We start from the raw sequence: 27,400 nt of genomic DNA on the forward strand, positions 1-27,400 counted from the left end.
TCAGGATCTCAGTGAATTGGAACACGGGCATTTGGATAGTCAAGCTGATATAATAACTGATTTTTTTCATCTGTTATTCTCTGTGCTATTGTTTTAAGATCTAAAGCAGCCTCACCTTTAGGAGGGCTAAGTTATCTCCAGCTGTTAACATAGGGAGGCCCTTGCTATATTGCTGGTTCAGAGCAATTCTCTCACATTCTTCTGTCCAAAGGCTTTTGAGAAACAACTCATATGCAGTGAAGGAAAACTGAGTTTGCAGATATTTACCAGGTAATGACCTTAACTGTTCTTAGGCACCTAGGAAATAGTTTAATGTGCCTGGATGATAATTATGAGACTTTAGGCAGAAGGTAAAATGATCTAAACCCTGTGTTTCTTTCTTATGATATATTTTTTGTATTAGGTGATAAGTGAATTTTAATGACTCTACTCTTGCATAATATAAATGGAATGCTTTATTAAAATGTCATTTTCATGGAAGATCAAAAGATAGAATATATATGCAGGTCTATTACAGATTAAAAAGAAGACAGAGGATCAACACAAAACTTTAGGAAATCTTTATATAATTTATAAAACATCTTACCTTTTCTATAGGTATATATAAAGATCTTTTTCTCTGAAAAGTTAAAAAGAATAGTGGTAATGATTATCCTTCCTATTAGAACATGATGCTCTTTATTTATATATGAGTTTAAATGTAGATGCTTAAAGGTGCCTGCTCTCCCTGTCCTGCTCGGGCTGCCTCTAGATCTGTCGTTGAAGGTAACTCTTGTGATTTGAGTCTCTGCCTTTCTTCCTCCTAGAGGGCCCATGTTTTACTCAGAACAAGCTACATTTTTTTTCATTTTGTCACAGTTTCTTTTATAGTATAGCAGCAACTACTGTCATTTCTTACTATACTCGGAATACTAGTATTCATAGACAGTGTAGTAAAACAAAAATTCATGTAAAAAAATATTATGTTAAAAGACTAGATAAAAACCAAACCATATTCTAAATGTCAATTGAAATGTGAAAGACTATGTCCCTTTAGAGTTATACTTAAACCAGATTCTAGAAGTTATAGCCAGAGAATGGCCAAGATGACCGAGAAAAATTCACTGTAAATTATTACATGTATATGACTTTCCAAGCACATAATAGATTGCTCTAAACAGAAGAGAAGAAAGGAGCAGTTATTTTATCCAGAGATTAGGATTTAGCTGTAATAACATGTTAAAGGCAGGGTATCGGTGGGGGGAGAAACACCATTGACTTGGATTTCAAAAAATCTCCTAGGAATAAGTAGGAATCCTTCGGCATGAAAGAATGACATCAAGGATGAATCCTTTTAACCCAGTGTACATCTCTCTTTGGATTGAATGACCCATTTGTCTAACTTTGAAAAATATACTAATTATTTGAACTTTTGCCATTGATGTTCACAGTCAGTGATGGACAATCCTGTTCATTAGGAAAACTGACACACATTAGTTCTTCCTCCTCATTTCTTAAGAGAGTCCACAGACAGCTACAAATGAGCAAAAGTTGGAAACGTATCTTTTTCACAAAGAAATCTTTATTGCTGCCCTGTAGCATTTTTTCCACAAACGTTTCCTGTGATCTTTCAAATAAGTTCATTAAAGATCTGGGTGTTCTGAAGTAATTCTTTGATGTGGTTAGTACCATTTGTGGTCAATCTTATTTGTGGTTCGTATTTGGCCAGAGCATTCACAACCTCAAAAGCCTTTACCAGATCTTCTCTGTGTAGGTTTTGGCGGCTTCTGTGTACTCTGAATAAAATATTGCTGCTCTGATGCCACATCCCATGAAAATTGCAAATCTTCCTTAGTTATAAGTACATATTCTTCCCTATATTCCTTTTGGTTTCAGGCTGTTTTTGGCCTCACTTGTGTTCAGAGGCTTCAGAGTTTCTTGTTGCTGTTCTCGGTTTTGTTTTGTTTTGTTTTGTATTCCTGGTTTGACATGCAGATTAATTATTTCTCTTGCTTTTTAGTTAGAGTTCTGATTCATAGGAGAAGTTTATTTGTGCAAATCTACCCACACACATACTATTTTAGTTTCACGGGGGCATTTGCTCAAAGGTAGAGACATATTGCTATTGCAGAGTTGTAAGTTATTTAGCAAGGTCCCTGGCTAAGTCCTAACTTACCAAGCTGGGTAACTATATATATTTTTTAACCCGCCCCCCTGAGTTGTTTGAGCATTTCTCCCATACTATGTGTTGTTTCATTTGGCTCATATTTCCTTGGATTCTTTATTCTTATTTTATGGTACTGGCTTCCACGAGTAAAGGCATAATTGAGAGGCATGCCTGGAGTTGATGGTTTGTCGTTAGCTGATGGTTTGATTGATTAACAGTAGGATTATTCTGTTTGATCTCCACCTAATACATTGGCTCACCTTAGTGGACTATTGTACAAGGACAGTGGCAGGTGCAGGGAATTGCTCACTTCAGCAGAGTTTTGACATACTTGATCTGTTTCTCCTTCCCGCAGGAAAAGCTTTGCCAGCAGAAGTATAATGTCTCCTGCATAATGATCATGCCCCAGCACCAAAGGCAAGGATTTGGACGGTTTCTCATTGATTTCAGTAAGTGAAGTGCTTTATTTACTTTCCTGATCCAGTGTGCAGATGGCTGTGAAAGGAAAGAGTAACATAAAACTTTATTTAACCTTTGTTGTTTTTATCAATAGATAATGGGTTTTCTCTTTATATTTACATAGCTTAGAAAATCTTCCTCAAGTGAAGAATTTACTGCTGCTCACTTCTGTACTCCAGGAAATTGAGACTAGATCTCTCAGCAGAGTCACTAGCTCACAAAACCATTACCCTGAATGAACCGGCAGAATTGCATTCCATTCCACGGTGTTCATGCTCATTAGCACCAAAAGAGGCAATTATTTGCGATTAAAGCTGAAGAAAGTGTTATTTAAAAGGATTTTCAGCTTTCTAAAATTTTGCCTATAATCTTGTACAGTACAGTACAGAGCTGGAAAGGAATATTTCTCTTTAGAAAAACTATTCTTTAGGTAGCCTATTCTTTGAGCCTCTGTAGGAGAAATAACTGTCTTGTTTTGTTCATTTTCCTCTTCTATTATGGAAATTATTACAATGTTTGTAACTAGAGGTTGCCCAAGAAACATTTGTTATACATATTGGTATCTTTTGAGTTTCTTCAGTTAAAACTGTAATAATAATATGTAAAAATATGCACAGGATAGCATAATACAAATGATAGTGTTTTTCTCCTTTATATTATATTGGATGTAGTGGTAAGGCTAAGCTTGGAGAATTGATTCAAAATATTCAGATAACACAAAGGCCAGGTATCTCATGATAATGGTTATTTCTGACAATGTAAAAATATGCCACTAAGGAACCCTGTGCTGCTTCTTCACCAAATTGTAGTTTGTTTTATTTTAAACTGAAAGAAGAAAATTTCAGGAAATTGTAATCTTCATTCAGTATATCAAATGCAAAAAAGCACAGTGTAAATGTGCTCAAGGAAAACAGTGAAGAAATATGTTGAGTCCAAATCTATATTATTAGGTATTGAAATTTTAAAGTCTGGATATAAAATAACTGTATGGCAGTTTTAGACTGATTTGTATGATTTATTGACATCGAAGGATATTTTTTGAAATATTTTGTATTGATTATCTTTGTGTTTTGGATAACATTTCTAGTTATTAATTCATTACCCTAGTCTTGTCTGTTCTTTCTTAATTTAGTTTTCCCATGGAAGGCCATCTTACCAGGAGTTAACCATTTTTATTTTACAGAGTCCTATCTGTAATCATTTCAAAGAGCAAATCCAGTTGTTTTGCTGCTGGAGTTTTTTGCAGCCAGTATTCATAAGTTATTCATAAATATTATTTCTGGTATGCATAGCAGCCCTTCAAGACTTCAACTTTTGATAGTCTACATGACTAGATAATAAGGCAGACTTCTTAGTTCAGTGTTCAAGGTCTTCCAACATCTAGTGCCTATCATACAGGCTTTTTCATCTACTAATCTCTGTTTCTTCAAATACTCTGAAAATGTTCTCATACTTCCATTCTTTGTCTGTGCAGTCCTTCCCTAAAATGACCACTTTTTCTTTTCCAGCCTCTTCTTTTTTCAACTTCTTACACATTGATAAGAGCCAGATCAAGAGCCTCTTCTTTTTGACTCCACCTCCTAGAGTTTCATCTCATTCCCTTCTTGGCTCCATATCTCTACAGTGTGGCACTTAGACATAATTCATCCTGTGTAATTATTGATGTGTCATAAATGTACTGTAGACTCCTTAAATACCTTCTTCTTTGGATTCAGTAGGACAGTGTACCCAGGTGAATTAAGATCAGTTGAGGCCCCGGGTGCAGAAGAAAATATTGGGACCCTTGAAAAAGAGAGAGAGACAGGGAAAATAAAATTTTTATTTATATGCACAGAAAACTATTTTTAAAACCATAAATGAAACAAGTACACATCCACAAACTAATTTACATCCTTGCGTATTTATGTACATGGTAAGTAAGTCTGCACTGCAGGAGAACCTTTGTAAGTACAATGTAGCAAATACAGTTCTATTGCTCTGATGAGCGGTAGCGCAGCCGCGCGGGGCCTATGCAGCGTAGTATGTGTGTAGTATGCAGCGTAGTAATGAAATAATGAAAACAAGTGAATATAAACATACTATCAGGTTTTACTGCCGATGGTAAACTTGTCGTCGTCGTCGGCAGCCGTCCGTCTCGAGAGACGATGGTGTAGCTTCTTAAGAGTCTATCTGCACCGCCGAGAATGGCTGTGCAGTCCGACTCGGGAGTGACACGGTATCTGTCTCCTCCCGTGTTGAATCGACATCTTGCGATGTCGCTGGAGTGTCCTCTCCAGTGAAGCTGAAGCTACAGAGCCTGGGCAGGGTGATATGGAGGGTCTGCTGTCGCCCATGCAGCAGACCCCCCCTCTCTTCGCAGCTGAAGGATCCAAGGGAAAGACGGAGTCAATACAGCTTGGCTTCAGGTGCGCCGCAGGAGTTGCCGGTGTTGACTACAACGTCAAACCGCCTTAGGGACTCCGGCTCCGGATTTTCTGTCGGGGTTTACTCCCTTAGCCTTTCCCCTGAAGAGGTATGCCGCAAGGCAGCGGAGGTTTTTTGGAGTCAGAGTTTTCCTTCTCTGATGTGCCCTGACTGGAAGATCGAACCAGCGACACTTAGCTCGCAGGCCGACGCTCAATCCACTGAGCCAAACCAGCCAGGGTTGGTAAACTTGTACGTAATTAAAATTGCACATATGAAACCAAACTTGGTGTCGTTAGGAAGAAGTGTAAAGTTGGGGTTTTGTGGGGTCCTTCAGAAGTTGGGGCCCAGGGTGCATGCCCGGTGTGCCCACCGTTAAATCCAGCTCTGAGTGTACTCAATAATGTGCATTAATTGAATCTGCAAAGTGATATGGTCACTACCCACAATAATTTTTTACCTAAAATTAAAAAGGGACTGGGACTTATCAGGTAAAAAATGCAAGTCTCCAGATAGAGTAGCATCTTACTTATGTAGCGTGATCTGGTATTGAGGCCTTCTACATAAGGAAACAACCCAGGAACAAAGACCTTATCTTCCAATGCTAAAACTTTATGTCAGACATTTTTGTGAAAACTGCATTAGAGCCTACCCTGATTTTTAAACGTGAACTATGAAACACTGTTGAGTCTTTCTGGATGGCTCAGGGCCATCGTGATAAATGCCATCCATTAGGGTGCGTCCAAGCAATGCGGTGCTGAGGGTGTAATTTTAGATGTTCTCTTTCCTGTCCCTTCGGCATTGCCCCAGCACTGGAGAGGGCTAAGGGGTGTGGTGAATGATTTGAATAACATTGAAAGGGGATTGGTGTTATTCCTTCAGAAGAGGAGATCGGAGAAGAATTTTACAACATTCAAAGAAAATTAGAAGTGGTATAAAGCCAATAGAAATTTAATTTAAAACCAAAAATAAATTCCTTGGCTACTAAGGTTTTAAAGAAGAAAGAGTAGACCACTGAAAAAACTGATAGCATCTACTTCTTTGGAGTTACTTAAAATAATAGTAGATAAATATCTCTCTAGAATGATTTAGATCCAAACTTTTGCAGAAGGAGGAGTTATACCCTCTCATAATCCTTACCACCCTCATAATTCAGAACTCAGCAAGACAGATTAAGCAGGATTATGGGGTTTCTAAAATCTGTTAAGAGACCTTTTAATACTTATTTCTATTTTGTATATGAATCTGAGGGTCTTTGGTCAGGGGATGTATTTCAATAATTTAATGAAAACTGTAAGACAGGAAAAATCCTTATTTTGTCTGTAACAACTGCTACTTTAGAAAGTTGAAATTACTTGTCCACTTGCATACTGGATCATAGGCATCGGTGAAATAAAATGTGTAGTGTGTATATAAAGAACTGTGAATCCATGGCTTTGAATTGAACACTGTTCTCCAGGACAGCCAAGAGAGGTAGAATGGTCATCCACCAGACCACATGTTGCTTTTGGAATAAATTGTCTCTGTCTTCCTAGGAGAGCTTGTGTGGGATTTGTCAGAGCAGGGTCATTTGTAGAGCTTGGCCAGAGTTACTAAAGGACACCAACTCCCAGCCTGCTCAGACCACATCATGAATAGAGGAAGGCATGACTGTCATGGGCTGAAGCTGATATCTCTCTCTTGGATTCTGAGATTCTCTCTCTTTCTCAGTCGGAAAATTTTGAAGTCCTTCCCATCTATCTTCACATACACATGCATCCATACACACGCACACGCATACACACCTACTCTTCCTGCCCACCAGACATCTCAAAACTTCAGAGAAGCCTCCTTCCCACAAAACTTGTGGTTCCTGCTTCAAAGCCTCCCAAGGCAGGTAGCTGCTTTTTCTCCCAGGCACTTGCCTGGGGTATTGGGCTGCTGGAGTGTCCCTTGCCAGGCTGTGGCCTGCCCTTGCTACCGGAGTGTCCCCTTTCAGGCTGTGGCCTACCCCTGCTACCGGAGTGTTCCCTGCCAGGCTGTGGCCTGCCCCTGCTGCCAGAGCTGTCCAGCAATGCCTTATCCAGCTCACTATTTTTTCCTTTAATTTTGAAATAATTTCAGATTTAAGAGAAAAGTTACAAAAATAGTACCAAGAATTCCCATATACTCTCCACCCAGATTTCTCAGATGTTAACATGTTATTACATCTGCTTTCTGCTTTATCATTCTCTATCCCCTCGCTCTCCTTCCCCATTCCCCTATATCATTTAAGAAATATATATAAAATTCTTTTTCTGAATCATTTGAGAGTAAATTGCAGGCCTGTTACACCTTTACCCCTAAATATTTAAGTGTTTTTCTAAAAAACAAGATGTTGTCATATGACCACAAATTATAAAAATCAAGATATTAATGTTGATTCAGCACTATCATCAGATCTTGTTCAGATTTCAAATTTGCCAGTTTTCATGAATACCCTTTCTAGGGAAAAAGGTTTCCCCATCTAGGATCACATGTTGAATTTGGCGGATAATGGAAGTTGGGTTTCAGTGTGGTTATAGTATTCATTTGAAATATAGTTAGGGTTATTTGTTTCTGTTTGTTATCCACTTTAGTATTTCCTCCATCCTCATTGATTTCCTTTTTAGAGTATAAAAAGGTTGACATAATTTTTTTAAGCTGAAACTATATTAAAGGGTATACTCAGAGAGGCGTCATCCCCTCCCCCATTCCCTCCACCCACTCCCATTCCCCAATCCTTTCCTGCAGGTCACCAATCTAATTAGCTTTGCTTGTCCTTCCTATACTTCTTTTGTACAAATGAGAAGATGTGTATTTTCTTCCTACACAAAAGGGTAGCATATACTATAGATAGTCTTCTACATTTTGCTTTTTTCCACTTAATATATACTAAAAGTCACTCCATACAACTGCTTATTTTCTTCTATAGCTATGTAGTACTCCATTGGGTGATGTTCATAATTTATTCACTTACTCTCTTAAGTATGGGTATATGGGTTGTTTTCATTATTTTACACTTTTAGAAGTGCTGTAGTGAGTAGCCTTGGGCATATATTGACTGATACATACTTATGTAACAGTTATTATAGTCTGTTATACACACACACACACACACACACACACACATATATTTTCCAATTATTCAAGACTCTGCTTGTCTGGGTACTGGGTGAGCAGATCCAGGTTGATATCTGCAGTAATTTTAAAAGCATAAAGGAAGATGTGATACTGTTAAATCATAAACCCTAATAGAAAAAAGAAGAGAGGCCGGGAATGCAGAATATGCAGAAAAGAAAATCATTGAGGCAGCAACATTGCTGACATTTCCTGAGTGCCTAATATGTGCCAGCCACTTCACTAAGAGTACTGATTCCCTCCCTCCTCACAATGGTTGAGTGTGTGCTTTCGTCCTCATTCACTCTATGGGGTGAAGAAACTGAATTATTTAGTTACCTAAATAATAAATATAGCATAGCTGCAACTCAAGTCCCAAGTACTTTGACCCTTAGCCACAACACTAAATCTAGAAATGCAAACTCAAATAACTGCAAGATTACAAATATTTTGCCAATCAAATTAGCAAAGACTTTAAATTTTACCTAAGTCTAACCAAATTGTCATAGATGGGCCCTATTGTATTTATTCTGGAGAAAGTATAAATTGGTGGACATTTTCCTCAACTTTGGTAGTATGTATCAAAAACGCTTAACACTTATTTTTGAAAGGAATTTATTCTAAGGAAATCAACATATTTTAATTAATATGCATTTTCATACTTAATATAACAACATTTTTTGCATTTTTATCTTTTTAAATAGTAGACTTTCCTTTTTCATTCATCCCCTTCCCCAGTTATAGCACTATAAACTCATAGTAGAAAGCCAGATAAACATAGATATAATACCAAGAGAAAATGAAATCCCCTGAAATCCCCCAAATCCTGTCACTGAAAGAGTTAATGTTTTGTCCTTCAGTGTCTTTATTTACAATAAAAATATCCTGAGACAATCTCAATATTTAAAGGTAAGAGAGAACCATTCCCCTGAGAAAATTATGGTCTCCCCATGTAATAGAATATTATTACCCATTAAGAATTATGTTCTGATGCATTTTTAATAAAATAGGAAAATACTTATGATAAATAATGGTTTCAAAATTGTAAATATATATATTCTCAATTATGTAAAATGTATATGCAAAGAAAGAAAGAAAATACATTTCCAGATTATCTCTAGAATTAGAATTACAGGCAATTTTTATTTTCTTCTTATTTACACTTTTTGCTATAACTAAAAAGAAATTGAATTTAAGAAGCAAGCTTCTATGAAGGTCTGACCTAGGGCAGTGGCAGTAGCTGCATGGAAATGAGGAAGGTATTTTTCTGTCCGCAGTGGGGAGAACTGTGCCTGGAGCTCAGTAAATACTGGGTAAGTGAATGAATGAACTGAGCTTGGACGGGTAGTAAGTGCAGCTTTGGCCTTGTTGCCTTCACTGTGATTTTGTACACTGTCATGCAGCTTTTTTCAGTGGAGTTCAGAGCTCAGCAGGGGTCTGAATTAGAGGGAGCAATTGGGAGTCATGGGCATCAATGGTGGCTGAAACCACAGGTAGGTGAGGACAACCCTGGGAGAGTGTAAGGAAATAGCGCTGAGAATAGAGTGATTGAAATTCCAACATTTAAGGGAGTAATTGAGAATGAGGAAGTCACCAAGGAAGTTGGACAGGGTCTAGAAGTAGGAAGAGAATCGGGAGAGAACTGTAAGCAGGGAAGCTAAAAGAGGTCAGCATTTCGACAATAGTCATAACCATAGGGGACATTTCTAGTGCACTTGCTGTGTGTTAGGCACTGGTCCCCTGAATTATATATATTAACTCGCTTAATCCTAACAACCAGAGAAGGAAAACTCTGACTCCAAAAAACCTCCGCTGCCTTGCGGCATACCTCTTCAGGGGAAAGGCTAAGGGAGTAAACCCCGACAGAAAATCCGGAGCCGGAGTCCCTAAGGCGGTTTGACGTTGTAGTCAACACCGGCAACTCCTGCGGCGCACCTGAAGCCGAGCTGTATTGACTCCGTCTTTCCCTTGGACCCTTCAGCTGCGAAGAGAGGGGGGGTCTGCTGCATGGGCAACAGCAGACCCTCCATATCACCCTGCCCAGGCTCTGTAGCTTCAGCTTCACTGGAGAGGACACTCCAGCGTCATCACAAGATGTCGATTCAACACGGGAGGAGACAGATACCGTGTCACTCCCGAGTTGGACTGCACAGCCATTCTCGGCGGTGCAGATAGACTCTTAAGAAGCTACACCATCGTCTCTCGAGACGGACGGCTGCCGATATAATCCTAACAACCCTAGGAGGTGGGTTATTGTTAATCATCTCTAGTGGGGAGGTACAGAGACATTGAGAACCTTCTGTAAGATTACCCCCCAGCCAGCATTCAGGGCCTCAGAGAAGGTTAAGATAAGATGTAAGCAGTATACTTTGGAGGAACTATGGTTTAAGTGGAATTTAAAGAATTGGACTCAGAAAGCTCCACCAGCCAGGTGTGGTTGTTTTTGTTTTTAAGCCAGAGAGACAGGAACATTGGTGGAAAGAAAAGAGGGGAGTACTAATAGAGAAAGATTAAGGAGAAAACAAAAAGATATGTCCACATGGGCTGTGTATTACAAATTCAGAAAAGGCATTCGATGAAATTTCTGCATTCTTTCCGAATTTAAAATAATCAAGCATACTAACTAGATTTATAAGAATTCTAAATCTTATATTAACGTTTTCTTCTATATTCCAACCTTGTCTTAATCCTGAGGGATCTATAAAACGTAGATGACAACTGGGTCCTAAAGTCTACAAACTTACAACCATGTGTTTTTGAAACTAGTATACAAAGGACAGGCTTATCAATTATGTAAAATATCAGTTAACTGGGCATTCAGGCATTTTTAAAATCAGTGCCTATTATTTGTAAACTAATCATAAAAGTTTGTGAGCAGGTTAAATTCTTGGCTTTTTAATTTAGTTTTAAAATACTCTGCAGTGTCTCAGGGTTGTCCTTCATGGAACAGAACTGTAACTGGAGGAAGTAGGAGTAATGAATGAATTAGGCACTCATTTCAGGAAATACCCTTGGCAGACATTTTCTATCATTTTATATGTTGAGGGGTTTCACCTTGGCTTTCATGAGTTCTGTAGATGGTTTAAAACCTGAGTGTGTAATTACTGTGTGCAGGGTGCAGGTGGCCCAGTTTTTGTGCCTGCAAGTTATGAACTTGGTTTTGTCCTAAGAGTGATTAGCAGTGTCCTTCCATTTGTTCTCTTTTCTTAAAAATGACTCGTGTGTGCCCCTGCATTTAAGAAAAATAAGATATACAATACACTTTAAAAAAAAGATGCTTCTGGGTACAATTTTAAATATATTAGCCTTTCTCAGTGAGAACTAACTGGTGTAATTTTATACACCTTCGTTCTTTCCCCCTTCTTGTTCAGTGATTAATTTAATGTCTTTCCTTTAGCCTCTTTATAGCTTTGGCTGATTTCTTGAGGAAGCACCACATAGGAAGGGAAAGCATCTTCTCTCTGGTTTCCTGTTGCCTTCTTCTCTGCCCTTTTCGGTCCATTAGGCAGAATTAGAAGGAAAGCCACATATTTCATCTCTGCCTAGAGGGTGTGATGTTGAGAGGCTAATCCTGTCCATGCTTTCAAAGAGAAAACTTCTTCCCCCACGTCTTAGATGCAAGCTACTGGCTAAAATGATGGTATCTCTGATATCTAAATACAGGGATACACTTCACAGTAGTTCAGGTGACCAGCTAGCAACTTCCTGTGTTAACAGTCTGCCTTCAGTAGACTAAAAGAGCTTCCCCCTACAAACTTTTCAAAACATAGTTTAAGTAAAACTTAAAAAGTATTTTTAAGCAGAGATTTAGAGTGATTTCATCCTACCTGAAAATTGTTTGTTTAGGTTTTTTTTTAAAATAAATATTTGGTACTGAGTTAGCCTATCTGCTGTAGAAAGCAGGTGTTTTAATTTAGAAATTGGGTTGGTTGGGTCCAGCAAGCCATGTTTTTCCTGTTTGTAAACACTAGTGATTATGCAGAAGTCACTAGTTTCTCTAGGTGGGAAAGTTGAGTATAATGTCAGAGTACGCAGATTTCTCTCCAGGAGCCTGGTCCGCGCCTCACAGGCCCTGGTGAGACATCCCATTTCTCCAGCAAGGGTCTCTGGGCATCTCTGTACTGTTGTGGTTGACTTAGGGCAGCAGTGTCAGCAGGTGACTCAAAGATGGGTACAGGTAGGCCTGGATTATGCTTCCTTCAGCCTCCGGGTGGCCAGAACTCTGGTGCTTGTCTCACCGAGCAGCCTCATCTTTTTACCCCAGCAAGACATGTGAGTTTTGTCTTATCCATGACGGAATCAAATTCATGAAGTGCTCACTTCGGGCATAAACTCTCTTGGGTGGGCTGCAGGATAAATATTTCCCCCACTTATGAGCCCCATAAGCCAACATCAAAGGTGGGATTTGAGACTCTGATGGGGTCTTTTAGGGACATGCTGTATAACTAAAACATGAGCAAATTAAATGAAGCTATGAATTGGATATGTGGAATTTACCTCCTTATACAATTTTTATTTAATAGTTTTCCCTTTTTCAGTGGCACTGACCATTAAAAAATGCTGTAGGCTGAGTAAGTACAAAGTAATTTAGAAAGTGGAATATATCCGTTATATATTTATTGTTTATTGTTCATCTCTTTCACCAAAAGTGAGCTTCGTGGGGTAGATTTTGTTCTCTGCTTCAGTCTCACTCCTTGAAAGAGCTTGACACTTAGTAGGATTTTATTATTTGTTGAACAGATATTAAACGAATTGCCATGGGAAGAGCTTACTTAATGTTTCTCTTCCCATGTGCGATTCTTAGGAAAAAGAATTTTATTTTATTAGAACATAATCAATCATCTGTGGTTTACTTACTTGCAAATGATGTTGGGTGTGCTTGCCTTTTGTTCAGATCTGGCATTTTTGTTCATGTGCGGCCTTTATCCTGGGGTCATTTGAGTTACAATCAGGAAGAATGTCGTTATTACCTACTACAAGCCTTGGGCAGAGAAAGGAGAGCTGTGGCACAGTTCACATTTACCCACTGTTGGTTGAAGAGACACATATCTTTTCCTTAGTTTCATCAGAGAGTACATTTCCTTTGCATTTATTATGGAAGGAAGATTTTTAACTTTAGTCTTAAGAAACTGTCTAGAAGGCTGCTCTCTTTGCATAGCTTTCCCAGCAGCTATTCTCCCTGGGTGAGCGCAGTCAAGGCAATCGTTAAAGAATAATAACTTACACTTTTGAAATGGCACTCAGGTCCTTCATAGTCTTTTCTAGGATAGGAACCTGTCCTCCCCACCCCCAGACCGCTCCAGCAGGACACTTGTTGGAAGATAGGCCCAGCGGCTGTATCCTCAGACTTTTGTTTGGTTTTGGAAGACATGTTTTGACCTGTGTAATCAAATAGAATGATGACATATATTTTAATAGAATTCTGGTTTAATATAATAAGGAAAATGACTGTTTTTCCTTATTTTCTCATTATATTATGTTGTACTAAAGGCCTTGTCATGACTGTTTTATTACATTGAGCTGAAGTACAATATATTTTAATATGATAAAGATAACATCAGGTTGAAAATTGAGCTCTCAGTGATTTATTCAGAGGCTGACTGTTACTGAATGCATTGAAATGAGTTGCATGCGGTAGTGCAGCTAACGATTTATTTATGTATCTTTTTTAACTAAGCTTGTCATAAATAAGAGCAAATAAATAGCTCTTATAGAATAATTTGTATTCATTGCTTCAATGAAAGCATTGTAAATATGAAACATACAGTCTGCAGCTACTGTTCCACTTTGCATAGCTCAGAATTTTTTTCAAGTTTTGGAATGCAGGGGGGCTTTTTTCTCTCCACAAATTTTTTGTCTACTAGGATTTCTACCATTGACCAGAATTTGCACTGGGTCATTTTGAAACCAACTACTGGGAAAATTTCATTCGTATAATTAGTATGAGAAAACCAAATCTTTAGCATTAAATGGAACCTTAGCAGATGCCATCATGAGAGCCAGGACATGTTCATTGCTGAACTCCAAGCCCTGAGCACAGTGCCAAGCACATAGTAGGTGTGCCCAAGAAAGGTTTGGTCAGGGAGTAAATGAATAAATGAATGCCCAAATCTAGTCAGTCCTCTTTGCATCACTGACAGCACCTACCAGATTCAACCCAACCAGCTTGTGGCAGAATTGGTGCTAGATCTCAGATCTCTCAGTTTGTCCCTTCCTTCGGTAAACATGCTTTGCATAGACTGTGACAGGATCAGCCTGGGGTATGAGACGATAAGGATGAGTGATCCAGTCCTTGCCCACAAGGGTAGTGGCAGTCAAACACATAGAGAGGATTCATCCTGGCCAGGCCAGGCTGTGTATGAGAAACGCACATGGGCTCTGCCACTGCAGAGGAGGAAATGCTTCCAACTCTTTTGTCCATTTTCCTAGTTAGGTATATGCAAGGAAGGCATTCTTCCATTATTAAAACAAGATCAAGAAAGATTTTGTTCTGATTGGTTGAAATTAGTACTATACGTGGTTTTGGAACTATTCCCCTTAAACATATTTTCCAATTTATTGTAGAGACATTACGTTTGAAGTAGAATATTCTAAGATAAAACCTCCTCTTGGCCTGGCTGCTGTGGCTCAGTGGATTGAGCGTCGGCCTGTGAACCAAGTGTCACTGGTTCGATTCCCACTCAGGGCACATGACTAGGTTGCATGTCAGGTGCCCAGTTAGGGGCGTGAGTGAGAGGCATCCACACAGTGATGTTTCTCTCCCTCTCTATCTCCTTTCCCTTCTCTCTAAAAATAAATAAACAAATGAATAAATAAATTATTTTTAAATTATTTTTAAAAAGCCCTCCTCTCATGGTGGTATTTCTGAACAACACATTTATAATTTCAGCTACTTGTACAGTAGTGTTTGTTTTTTTTAAACAGTAATTTGTTTGGGTAAAGCAAAAGGTTTTCTTTAGTTTGTTTAGAATTATGTTAGGAAAATAGTAGTTAAGAATCTGGCTTTTTTTTCTCCCCCATAGGTTTGTAGTTAACATTTTTACACTAATATTAGTGCTGCATTTTCATGCTTACCAATATAGAAACCTCTGTTTTATAATTATTTATATTGAGTCCTGCTCTGGATTAACATCATAGAGGAGCTTCTTTTATCAATAAAATTGTTTTAAATTAATGTTTATAAAGCAATTGAAATAGTTGAGTGGGTTAAAAGAAATTTAGTTATGCATGTAACCCAATTGTCTATATTGAAAAAAATATGCAGTGTTATTATACAATAGAAAGTATTTTTTTATAAGATAATAATAGCAGGTCAGTATTTATTGTGTGCTTACTAAGTGCCAAGTACTATTCTAAAGTGACTTATATGTAAAACTCAGTTAGTCCTCATAATAAACATTTGAGGTATGGAAACTGAGACACAGAGATTATGCAATTTGCCCTCTGAGGGTAAGAAGTGGGATTGGGATTTGTATCCTAGCAGGCTGGGGAATCCCAGGATCTTAACATTTGTGGGAACATTTATGTAGAATGAGTGTAAGTTGAACTAGGCAACCAGTTCTAATGCTATTGCCATATTCAGGTAAGATGCAGTGGTGACCTGGCCTCTGGTAGAGTGTCATGGGAGGCTGGGTAGTGATTACTTTGTTCTGCTCTTAATTCATTCAGTAGTTGTATACAGTAGGAAGTATTGAAAAAAGTGTTTCTGAAATATTGAGAAAATGTAATACAGGTGGATCTCACTTTACAAAATATGTAAATGTCCTTTTGGGGGGGCAAATTAAATCATCATTTAAAATGAAATGGAGAATTTGTTCTGTAAAAAGATGTGTTTTGGACATTAGAAGTCAGATGGGTCAGCTGGGCTGATTCCTTCTGGAGGCTTTAGGGGACAATATTTCCTCCCCTTTTTTACCCCCTAGAGGCTGCCAGCATTCCTTCGTTTATGGCCCCTTCCTTTATCACTCCATCTTCTTGCGTCCATGGTCACATCACCTACTACTTACTCTCACCTTCCTGCCTCCTCTTGGGAGGACCCTTGTAATTACCTTGGGCCCATCTGGCTCATCCAGGATAATCTCCAATTTCAGAGACTTTAACCACATTTGCAGAGTCTCTTTGCCCATATAAAATAACATATTCATGGGTTCCAGGAATTAGGAACCTTTCTGTGAAAGCATACTGGTAAGGAAAGGGCTGTTAATGATACCCATTCACTCACCTCCAGGAGTGGGGAGAAATGGGCAGGGACCTTTCAATATCTACACATAGACCTTACATCTGGGCCAGGAAGGTTCCACCTCAGTGACCTCAGGGCAGGGGTGGGAGGGAGAGGTGCTACAATGCCTACTTGGCTGTTGTTGGGGACAAACAGAGCAACCACTGTGGGCTTCATGATGACCCCAGTTCCACCTGAGTGCTTTGGCCTCCACACCCCTCTCAGAGCTCTTTAAAGAGCTCTTGTCTTTATAACACACCCTAACATCCTCAGATACCTTTATTGCTTTAAGATCAAAATGTGAGTACATGGATATTTGGTATATTGGCATCCTCTCCATGTCACACTTTACAGAACCAATTTTATGTGAAGGAAATGACTGAAATTTACTAGAATCATATCCTCTCAAGTGTTGAGTCTAGTCCATTAGAGAATAGTATACCTGTAAATTATGTGTCCACTCCTAAACCTAGAGAAACATAATTTAAGAATTGTATGTTAACAGAAAGGCGATAAAATAAAGGCTTCAGACAAGGAATGTTTGTGCAGAATGGGGGTGTACTGAAGAGAAAATATGGAACAGAGAGGCCAAAGAGATAAAGAAAAGACACAGCAATATTGGCACTTTTATTGTTTATTTTTTATTTCTCCTTTTCCTTCTTTCCTTCCTTCCTTCCTTCCTTCCTTCCTTCCTTCCTTCCTTCCTTCCTTCCTTCCTTCCTTCCTTCCATCTAGCAGACCCTGTAAGTGTAGGAAATTGCCCTTTCTTCCTAGAATGGTGAATATTCAGCAGTTCTAATGTTTGGGGTAGATCTTTAGGGACTGAAAACAGTGCTTGTAGAAAAGATGTTAGGGGAGGAAAAGGAGGGAGGTAAGTAGGGGAAGGGTTTAGCAAAGGAACTAGTATAAATTACCCATGAACATGGACAAGAGGATGAGGATTGACTGTGAGAGAGGGGGTGGACTGTGTGAGGGGGGTGGAGAATGGGGGTGGGTGGGACAACTGTAATAGAAAAACAATAATAAGTCAAAAATTAAAAAATAAAGATGTTAAAAGTTCGATTTCAAGAAAGGGAAAGGAAAAGGCTGGCTACAACGTCTTGGAATGTGTTGAAATGAGGTTCTACTGATTACTTACTGCAAAATAGACTTCCTTCTTCTTAAGAAGGTAATGCTCTATTCGGAGATTAGAAGTCCTGCCCTGTGGTTTGCCCAGTATTGGAGTTTTTCCCTGTGGATTTAGGTAACTTAATGAGATTTTTTACCTCTACCAAAGCAGATGTATCTGAAGACTCTTGACAGCCTTCTACCCCCGCAGCTTTTAAGTTGCATCCTCTTAAAAACTTGCAGACCATAATGAATGTTTCTATGGAAGAAATAAAATGAATGACGCCTGTGAATATGTTTTAAATGTTTATTTTACCAAATAATTTAGATAAATCTTTCTTGAAGACGAAGAGAACTCATCAGGTTTCATTAATAATCTGGAGGTTTTTAGAGGATTACTTTGAAATAACTCCCTGCCAACTTTTCATAAATTAAGCATACACTTTCTTTGACCTCATCACACATAATTAAATAGCTGTTGAAGGGTTAGGACCAACTAAAAAGTGATTCTGTATCTCAATCTCCAATCTCCTGTAAAATTATACAGGAAGTTTCTTTTGGTTCTCAAGCAGGGTAATTATAAGAGACAGTTACATAATTTACAGTTTCTGTCTGCTCATCCATAATCACACACTTCCACCAAGTTGGGTATGCCCCTATGAGTATCCACATTGTACTTAGATTTGAAAATGATGATTACAGTGTGATTGATTACTTGCATGGAGCATATTGAATTGATTCTTAAAAAATGAACTTTAGCTGTTAACATGTCTATTTGAGTTCCTGTTATTTATGTAGTTTGTGGTTCTGTGTTTAGCAGTTGCATGCTAGTTAACAAATTAAACTCCCAGAGCTTTTTTCCTTATAAAATTTGGAAAATGGAGTGTCTATAAACAACCTAACTAGAAAAGTGACTAGAGCAGGGTGGGCACTCAACTGTTGAGCACACTGCTGAACCATTGCAGTCCTTTAAAAGTTGAATGCAGATTCTTGGATTAACAGTGCCTACATGATATAAAGGTTAACAAGGGTAATGTTCGTATGTTACGACAAAAGCTGTACTGATGTTAATGTATTGTTACTGAAGTCTCAATTCTTATGTACTGCTGGTATTAGGGAGCCTGTCTGAATAGTGGACTTCGAGAAAGGTATCACGACTAACTGATGGGGCAGTAATTGATATTTTTTAATACGGTTAGTAATGATATTTTATATGATTTTGTTTTCTGACAGCTAACATCTGTCGTCTATTTGCATTTTAAGATTCCTAAAGGACTAAAGGCTACATACCTACATGACATCAGTTCCACTGGCAAACCAGCTAGTCATTTAATTGAGCACCTCATTTCACCCCAGCCTGTGTGTGTGTGCTGCACATCTGTCAAAATAGGCTCATCAGTAACCTGGTGGGGACAGCACCATTTATTGCCCGAGGCTTTTTACCTCAAAGCTTATGGGAAGTAAATAAAAATAAACGAAAAGAGAAATTTTCCATTTCTGCAGATGAGTAGAAAAGGATGGTTTGTCTAGATGACCTGAGGACAACTAGAGATAATCTGTCTACCTTATATTTTCAGCATTAGTTGATCAATCAGATTGGGTGATGTGGCTGTTCTCTGATTTTAAAAAGTTATCTCAAAGATTGAAAAATTGCCTTTTGAAGTGTACTTTGAAAACAAAGAAAAATCTTAGGTTTATATTTCCCCCCCTTTTCTTCCTTCAGTCTTGCTGTGTGAAAGCTCATCAGCCAGAATTGGAATTACAACATATTTTGTCTTATTATTGAAAATTATAGCTAGTACATGTACACACACACACACACACACACACACAGAGTATTTTAAGGAGGTTGTGGGAGAGTAAGTGGGAGAGTAAATGGAAAGGCAAGTTGTTCTTCAAACCGTCCTGTCTTCCAAAGCTTGGCTCTGAAATCAGTGGCAGTGCCCACACTGATAGAAACGCTCCCACTCAGTCTGCTGGGTAGGGTTAGACCAGATGACTAGATATTAGAATGTCTCAGCTGCCCCCACAGAAACTTGGACCTATAAAAGTGGGCAAATGAAACTCCAGGTTTTGCTTTTAGTAATTTATTTAAGGAAAAGGTTAGCTGTAATGTTTTAGCAATAGGGGAATGGTCTTACAGGTGAAGCATTTTAAGAACAAATAGTTAATTACTTGAAGCAGATGCTTTATTTGAAGTGTGTATGTGTTTAATGCAGTGTTTAAAATCTTATAACTTTTTAATGGTAAATTCTTATTAACAGGATTTCGGAACTTAAATGTGAAAATTTATCCAAATTTCAACTTTGGAAGAATTAAGGGAGTTTCTTAAATTGTTTTCCAGATTGATCTCCAATATTTATATGAGAGGAAATAATTGTAAAGTGCCAAATTACTTTATCTTATTTATTTATTTATTTATTTATTTATTTATTTATTTTTGGTAAATTTGTTTTTCCTAAAACTTGTCAGAATTTAAAAGCAGTTTGACCTCTGAAAAATCAAAAAAAGGTAAAAGAAGAGGGCTTTATTCTGACATGTTTTTCCAATTTCTGTCACTTTGAAGGCTGTGGTACTGGTAATTTACCATTCATTACCTAACTAGAAATGCCTTTGAGTGACATATCAGAGCTTTACTTAGATTTAAAATAGGCAACAGGCTTCATAAAGAATCTTGGTTACTTCCCAAATATATGTAAGGAAAGTTTTTTTTTTTAATTCTTGCTTTCCCCAAATAATTTTAGGTTAAGTGCTATTGTCAAAGTATAACATCTCTTATTCTGTCACCATTTTATCCTCGTCAGAGGTGCCTCATTTTTCTAACAAGAAAATTGAGAGACCAAATCTATATCATACATTGTCATCTTCATAGAAAGAAAAATTCTATTCCTGTAATACACCAGGCCAGGACCTTGTTGGTATGGTGATGCACATAAACACATCTTCCTTTGTTAAGTGCTTAAATAAATGAAACTTCTGTGAAGTCTAGCACAGAGCTCTGTTTACTGAGTGACCATCTCCTCCCTTGCCTCAACTCTTACGTATCTCCATTTTCCCACCACTGCTAGCACCACAGCCCTTGGGAGTGGCAGAAATTGACAGGTGCGATTGGCGTTGTACCCCCATTTAACCTTCTGGCCAAGGCATAGTCCCCAAGATTCTTTGCTTAATATAACCCATAATACATCTGAACCCAGACTGGCCTGAGCTAGGCAAGAGTTGAGATTGGGTAGGATATAGAGATCCACAGTGTTTTAAAGCCCCTAAGTGATTCTAAAGTGTAGCCAAGGTTGAGAATCATTGGGCTAGATTAGAGGATAGAAAAAGGAGAAACAAAGAGACATCCTCATTAATTACATTATCAATTATAAAAATACCACTGACTTATCTTTGGCCTCTGACTGTGTCACAGGGGTCTCTCTCTGGCCCTGGTCACCACCAGCTCAGGAGGTTGCGGCAGATGGAGGAGAGTCCCCTTTCCTGCCACTTGATGCCCTCTTTGTGAATTCATTTTTGTGAGTTCAAATAAGTACCTACCTTTTCTCTGGTAACTAACACACAGAGTGACACCTCTTCAAGCAAGTTCACACTCACACACAGAATCATGGAACTCATCTGGTAAAATCCTGCATGGCCTGTAGGATTGTGGACACATACATGCATGCATACATGTGTGTGTACACACACATACATACATATGTGCATCCCACAGCTGCAGGGGAGTCATGTCCTTGCCATATACCTTCCTCCTGGAGAGGAGTTAAAGAAACACCATTCCTGTCCTGAGTGGACTTGGGAGTGGGGGTGAGGCATGGAAGGGTGGAAATTGAGTAAGAAAGACCGTGCCCTCTGCACATAATTAAGGAAGAGCTCAACACTAGAGCCAGGAGCTCATGGGATCTTTGCTAAGAGAGATCTTAAAAAGGAGGCTTGGAGAAGCAGACTGGTACATAACCCAGGGCATCCAGCCTTCCTCCCCCAAAGATCCACTGTCTCCATTCTCTGGGTTTGACTGGCTCAGGCCAGTTTCCCAGGGACACATTTGGGTCTTCTACAATATTTGGGTCTTTGTCTCATCTGTCCTGGGACTGTCTCTCCGTTCTGCTGAAGCCCTCAAGCAGTCATTGTTATTGTGGTTTGACAGGCCTGCTGTTTATTGAGGGTAGTCCTTGAAGTTAAGGACTTAAGGACCAAAGGGAATTTGTGGGGCACAGAACTGTGCTTGCCAGGAACTTTCAGTCGCCAGTTTTCTTGAGGTCATTCCTGAGGTACTATTTATTTTTTTTTCATGGCTTCTTCCTATACTTAAATTTATACTTGGGTGGTTAGCTTGGGGTGAGGTGTAGATAGAGAGAACTTCTGTCTGAGGCAGTGGATGAGTGAAGTGGTTTCAGGTGCCTCAGGCAGAAGTAGGAAAAGCAAGGTAGCTCAGTCTAATTCTGTAAAGCAGTCTGCCTCTTTTCTTCTGCCCAGCTTTATTTCCCCTCTGTGAAAGATATCTAGTCACCCAAGTGATCACCTTGATATTTCATTTATTCAATACGTTGACTAGAATGCTACCTAACACTTATGTAGAATTTCTGTAATATATAAAGCACTGTTTGTGCTTTGTATTAATTCTTTTACTACAACAGCCCTAGGTATGATTATTTTCTACATTTTATGGATGAGGGATCTGAGGCACAGAGAGGTTAAATAACTTGGCCAAGGTCACGCAACTGGTACATTGTGAACCCTAGATCCCATTCCAAACAGTTGGCTCTAGAACCCTTGCTCTTAACCAGCCTATAGTGCCTCTGATCTGTCATACTGTATTCAATAAATGGCATATTGTTTTATAATACCTATGGCCTTGTACCCAACTTTAAAAAAATTATTTTCATCTTTTACTTAATGCAGATGGTCTCAAAGTATTGTCCAGGGACCCCTAGAGATCCCTAAAAGGCCCTTTCAGGGAGTTTGCAAGGTCACAACTATTTTCAAAGCAATACTCAAATACTCTTTGTTCTTTTTACTCTCATGAGTGTGTGGTAGAGTTTTCAAGAAATTTTATCACTTGTGATATCACAACAGACTGAATACCAAAGCAGATGTGAGAATGTAGATGTTTTCTGTTGAGCCAGATAGTGAAGAGATTTGCAAAAATGTAAAATAGTGCTACTCTTCTATTTCTTTTTTGTATTTTAGAAAATGTAATTTTTTCATAAAAATTATGTTGACACATAGTGGGTTTATTGAATTTTTTAGTTGAATTCATAAATATTTGTCAAATTTTTTAATAAAATTAATAGATGTAGCAATTATAAACAGAAGCTCTTAAGTAAAAAAAAAAAACAAAAAAAAAAACCAAAACTTTAATCTAAAGATGTCCTGAGACAAAAACTTTTGGAAACCCCTGATTTAATGTGAAAACCCTTGCTATTCAGGCATCATTCCTGGTGTAGGAACTTGTTAGAAATGCAGAATCTTAGGCCCCACCCCAAACCGCTAATTGTAACTAGAGGTGATTATTTGCACAATGAAGGTTGAGAAGCACAGGCCCAGCACCTATGAAAAGGGCCACTCAGCAACTCAGTGATCTCCAACTAAATTTCAGTCTGGAGTGAGGGGCTTCTGAGATTCTTGTCCCCAGCTCTCTACCACCCAAGGGGCTGGTTGAGGTTTCTTCACCTATCTGAGATTCTTCAGTGCCACTATATACAGGGTTTGCAAAAGTAGGTTTATAGTTGTGAGTATGCGAAACACAGAGTTTATTCTTGTATTATTATTTATTGTTTGTATTATTTTCCATACAAGCAACTATAAACATATATTTGCCTACCCCTGTATTTAGTGGCTCTCTTACAACACAAGGCGGTTTTCGTGTCCTCATCCAAATGAGTGGCTCCATAGCAGTTTACAGCAGTGGTCCTCAAACTCATACGCATGAGTCACCTGCAGGGCTTGTCAGAGCACAGGTGCTGAGCCCTCCCCAGCAAATTTCTGATTTGTAAGTCTGAGAACCTGCAGTTCTACCAACTCCCCAGGTGATGTGATACTGTTGGTCTGCCTGCCCCCTCTGTAGCAAGTGGACTGAGAAGTCTGTTGAGAAGTCAAGCCCATAGAATTATGGGGGAAAAGTTTTAAACTTCCACATTTTCAAAAACCAATCCCTTAAAATAGATAAAATCTAAAACACTCAAAATTTGCATTTTTGCTAGGAGGCATCTATATCTTTTAATAAATGTAAGCAGCGAGAATTCAGGCAGGCCACAAATCATTTAGAACACTCCTTTCCTCTTAAAACAATGGAAAGGCTAAGGTTCAGCTTCCTTTTCAAACTTAATTGCAAAATCACCACAAAATTTCAGCAAGGAGGCATATATTGCCTGTCATATTTATTTATCACTATTTAAACTGATACCATGCTATTCATCCACTTGGTCACAGAGCTGCTTAACCCCAGATACTAGTAACAGGTGAGTGTAGACCGGTGAATTTCCATCCCCAGTCGTGAGATACATGGTTAGAGCCATCGGATTTCCTCTGCGCAAGAGCTGCCATAAATCCCTGGCCTGGTGTCAGTTCCCAGGCTCACAAATCTGATACAAACCTTTCAGCAGGGTTTGCTAAGCTAATAAACAGGTGTCTGATGAAAGGTGTGTAATCCTTGAAGATTATCTTCCTCCTAAAAGTAGCTAGCTACACCAAACACATAATCCAGACAGATGGGAGTTGGGAGTAGCTTGCCAAAGCTGACACTTTGGTATTTGAAGAAGTTCATATGGTTTGGCTCCAGGCGGTGGAAGATGAAGGTGTGCAAGACTGAAGGGGTGGCTGCCTTTGTGGAGGTAAATCCTTATCCATGTCCACATCTCGCCCAAGAACATCACTTCACTTCTGGTCCAGTCTACAGTCTTGAAATATAACTAGTTTAAAAGGAAGGAGTGTTTTATATTTTAAAAGGGTTAACCTTGCAGTTAATATGCCGAGAGTTCAATTAATTTGGGAATTTAGGTCTGCAAAAACCAATCTTGACCTTGTCTAGATAGTTCCTTCCTTATCCTAATGATCTGTCTACTGGAAGGCATTTCTCCCTCTAGGCTGAAGTTAGCCATTTCAAACATGAGGGGTCAGGGCTAGTTAACATGACAATTGATTTCCTTACAAGTAGGTCAGCCTTAACAGGGTGAGTGAGGTGAATTTGTGTCTCTGTGGTAAACTTAGAAATACTTACCTTTTTAGACATCTCATTGTTTTTACCCAACCTTCCTGCAAATACCTTGATAATCTTTTGAATTAAGTGTGTGGTCCGTGCACTAAAACTCAGGCCTCACCTTCCACTGAAACAAAAGGAAGCCAGCTTTCACTCGTATCAAGACAGTGGATGTTGGTGAGGTGTTTCCGGGGCAGTCGGCTTTCAATTACAAGTCTCCGGTTGCAGAGAAAGTGCCCTTCACCAGCACCTCTGGCTCATAGGCAATTTAAAGGGAATAATTTCACCAGCAATTAATTCTACTGCAGCTACTGGGGTTTATCCTTCAAACATCACTTTGTTTTCAGTCTGAAGAGCCTGGTCTCCCCAGGGATAGTTCAGGTTTTCTGATGGAAACTATCCTGAGTTAAGGAAAGGTGCTAGAGCACCGTGGGAATCTATTCACCAGGGGTGGACTATACTTGTTTCAGATGCTTCAGGATAATACACCAGCTTCTAAGATAAATGCTTTTTATTTGCCTGCATATTGGATCAATCTTTTTTGGAATCTTTTTGGTAAGTTAATTTTAAGAGCTGTAACTTAAACCACCACATCTCTATAATTACTTAATAAATAAACATTCTTACCAAAAACTATTCTGTCAATGGGCTATGTAGTAGTTATGATTTGAGAAGCCTAGGAAAGGTAGAAAGAAACAAAAGATGGCAAGAAATTCATTCTTTAAAACATTCCAGGAAGGTTAAAGTAGTGAAGTGTCAGCACCAGCTACAGCGTTTTTGAGGGTAAAATTTAAATTATGTATTATATCAACCTAGTGCATGCACAAATGGAGTAGAGCAGCCATGACACAGCTTTTTCTTCTCAGCTGTATGTTTTAATGTATTACAAGTGATTTCACTTAACTAGTGAGGAATGAGAAATGTATCCTTAGGTCCTTCTGATTGTGGAACTTTATTCCATTTAAACTCAAAATTTCTCTTTCAGGAGTAGACTTGGTAGACTTACAGATGGTTCTTAGTATGTGGAAGTTCTGTTCATTGTTGTAAGCTCTTTGAGAGTTTCATAAGGTCAGAGAGCAGGAACAGCTAACCATAGGCAGTGCAGTGATATCGGACAGGTGGCCCTGTGTGGTCAGCAGCGTTGGTGTTGGGCTAGTGGTGGTTGCTGTGAAAGCCCAGCAGGCTCAGCGTGTATGTGCTCAGCAAGCTGCTGCCTCCCCTTAGGGCTCAGGCGCCCTTCGTGGCCGTGTCCCTCACAGGCTGGAGACTGTGTCCAAGGGAGCGTTCCCAGAGACAGCCACTTAACACAGTTGGGAGTAGCAAGTGCTGAAAGGTTTATGTGTACAGGTCCTCCCACAGACCCCAGGTGGCCTGATAGTTCCACTGGCCTAACCAGTGTCAGCTCAGGCTCTGCTAAGGTGTATCTGTACTACCTCAGGGTGTAAAATCACAAACAGCTGTGTGAAATATATTTGGCGGGGGGGTGGCGGGGGGGGGGGAATTCTGGCTGCTTCCTCTTAGCCCAGAGTAGGGATTGTGGGAAGAGAAGACAGAGCAAGGAAATACATGTGCTTCCTGAGTAAGGTTGCTCATTGATGCAGGGAATCTAAGGTAGGGAGGGCACATACCACCTTCTGACCATTTGGAAAATACAGAAGTGTTTCTGCTAGGCTGAAGGGTGGAGGTTTCTGTCCCCAACTGTGGGACTTAGATAAGAACCAGTGAGAGGCTAGGGAATTTGACAGTCGCTGCAGGGTACTTTTAATTGTAGGATCTCATGGACAAAAGGGGGATAGTTTCATATCCATGGCACTGTGATTCTGTAATCCCCAGGAGTACAGAGCTGGGACCTCCGGCTGAATGAGTACATTTCTCCTCGTTTTCCAAGTACTTAGGAGGCAGGTGACACATATGCCAATTATCTGTGTTCTGAGATTTGGACACCCTTTGTAATCTGGCAACAGAGAGCTTTTCTCCATATTGACAGAGCACAGACGATATGGTCTATGACTGGCACAGGGGCCATTGCTGTTAGCATTCCTGACACACTGCTCTTGAAAGCTTCTGTGTGAAGCCGAATGATGTGTGATCAATGGTGTGATTGTAAAATTTTGTAGTGCTTGTTTGCATTCAATCAGATTCTTTCTACTTAAACATGAGTTAAAGACACAAGTAAGACAAAAGACCTGGAGCAGAACCTAAAGTTAAACATATGCCTATTTATATAACGGCATTCAGATTAAGATTAAAACCATCAAAATGCAAACTACTGTGTTATACCCCTTTAGGGTTGGCTTGGATTTCTTGTTCTGTATTTCTGCATTATTTATAGTGATTTTGAGAGGCAGGAAAATGCATCAGAAGCATTTCTCCTTTTAACAAAAAAATCTAAAATCAAGAAAATTCTTGAGAATGCAGCCATTTTGGAAATGTAGATAAAGAAGGAAAATGCTGAAGGTTTTGGGTGGTTTACAGAGCTGCATGGTTTTGTAATTGCTGCCACCTACTGTATGTGGTTGATGTTTGTTCAGTTGAGGAAGTTCACGAAGGTGAGGCTGTTGAAATAGACAATTAGAGCAAGGTAGACACCATTAGTTTATAGCATTTCTTCGCTACTCCATAAGTGGCTCTTAATTACCAAGACAGCCGCCAGCTTTCATTCATTACCTTCAAGTGGGTTTAAAGTTTTTCTCATGTTAAAGTTTCTTTGCCAACGAACCTTCATAATAGTGTTGTATAATGCACGTTCATAAGC

General features: G+C 39.1%; 1 protein-coding gene across 5 annotated transcripts in view; it reads left to right on the forward strand.

The window, feature by feature from the left end:
• KAT6B (lysine acetyltransferase 6B) overlaps window positions 1-27,400 on the forward strand; it is a 181,465-nt gene that overhangs the window by 141,997 nt on the left and 12,068 nt on the right. For all 5 annotated transcript variants that reach the window (XM_090278246.1, XM_090278247.1, XM_090278248.1 and 2 more), the window contains exon 12: window positions 2,502-2,595. In XM_090278246.1, coding sequence (XP_090134372.1) covers window positions 2,502-2,595 — 94 coding nt within the window. The remainder of the gene's footprint in view (window positions 1-2,501; window positions 2,596-27,400) is intronic.

The sequence above is a fragment of the Furipterus horrens genome, unplaced genomic scaffold (assembly GCF_987537825.1).
Source record: "Furipterus horrens unplaced genomic scaffold, mFurHor1.1.pri manual_scaffold_5, whole genome shotgun sequence".
NCBI lineage: Eukaryota > Metazoa > Chordata > Mammalia > Chiroptera > Furipteridae > Furipterus > Furipterus horrens.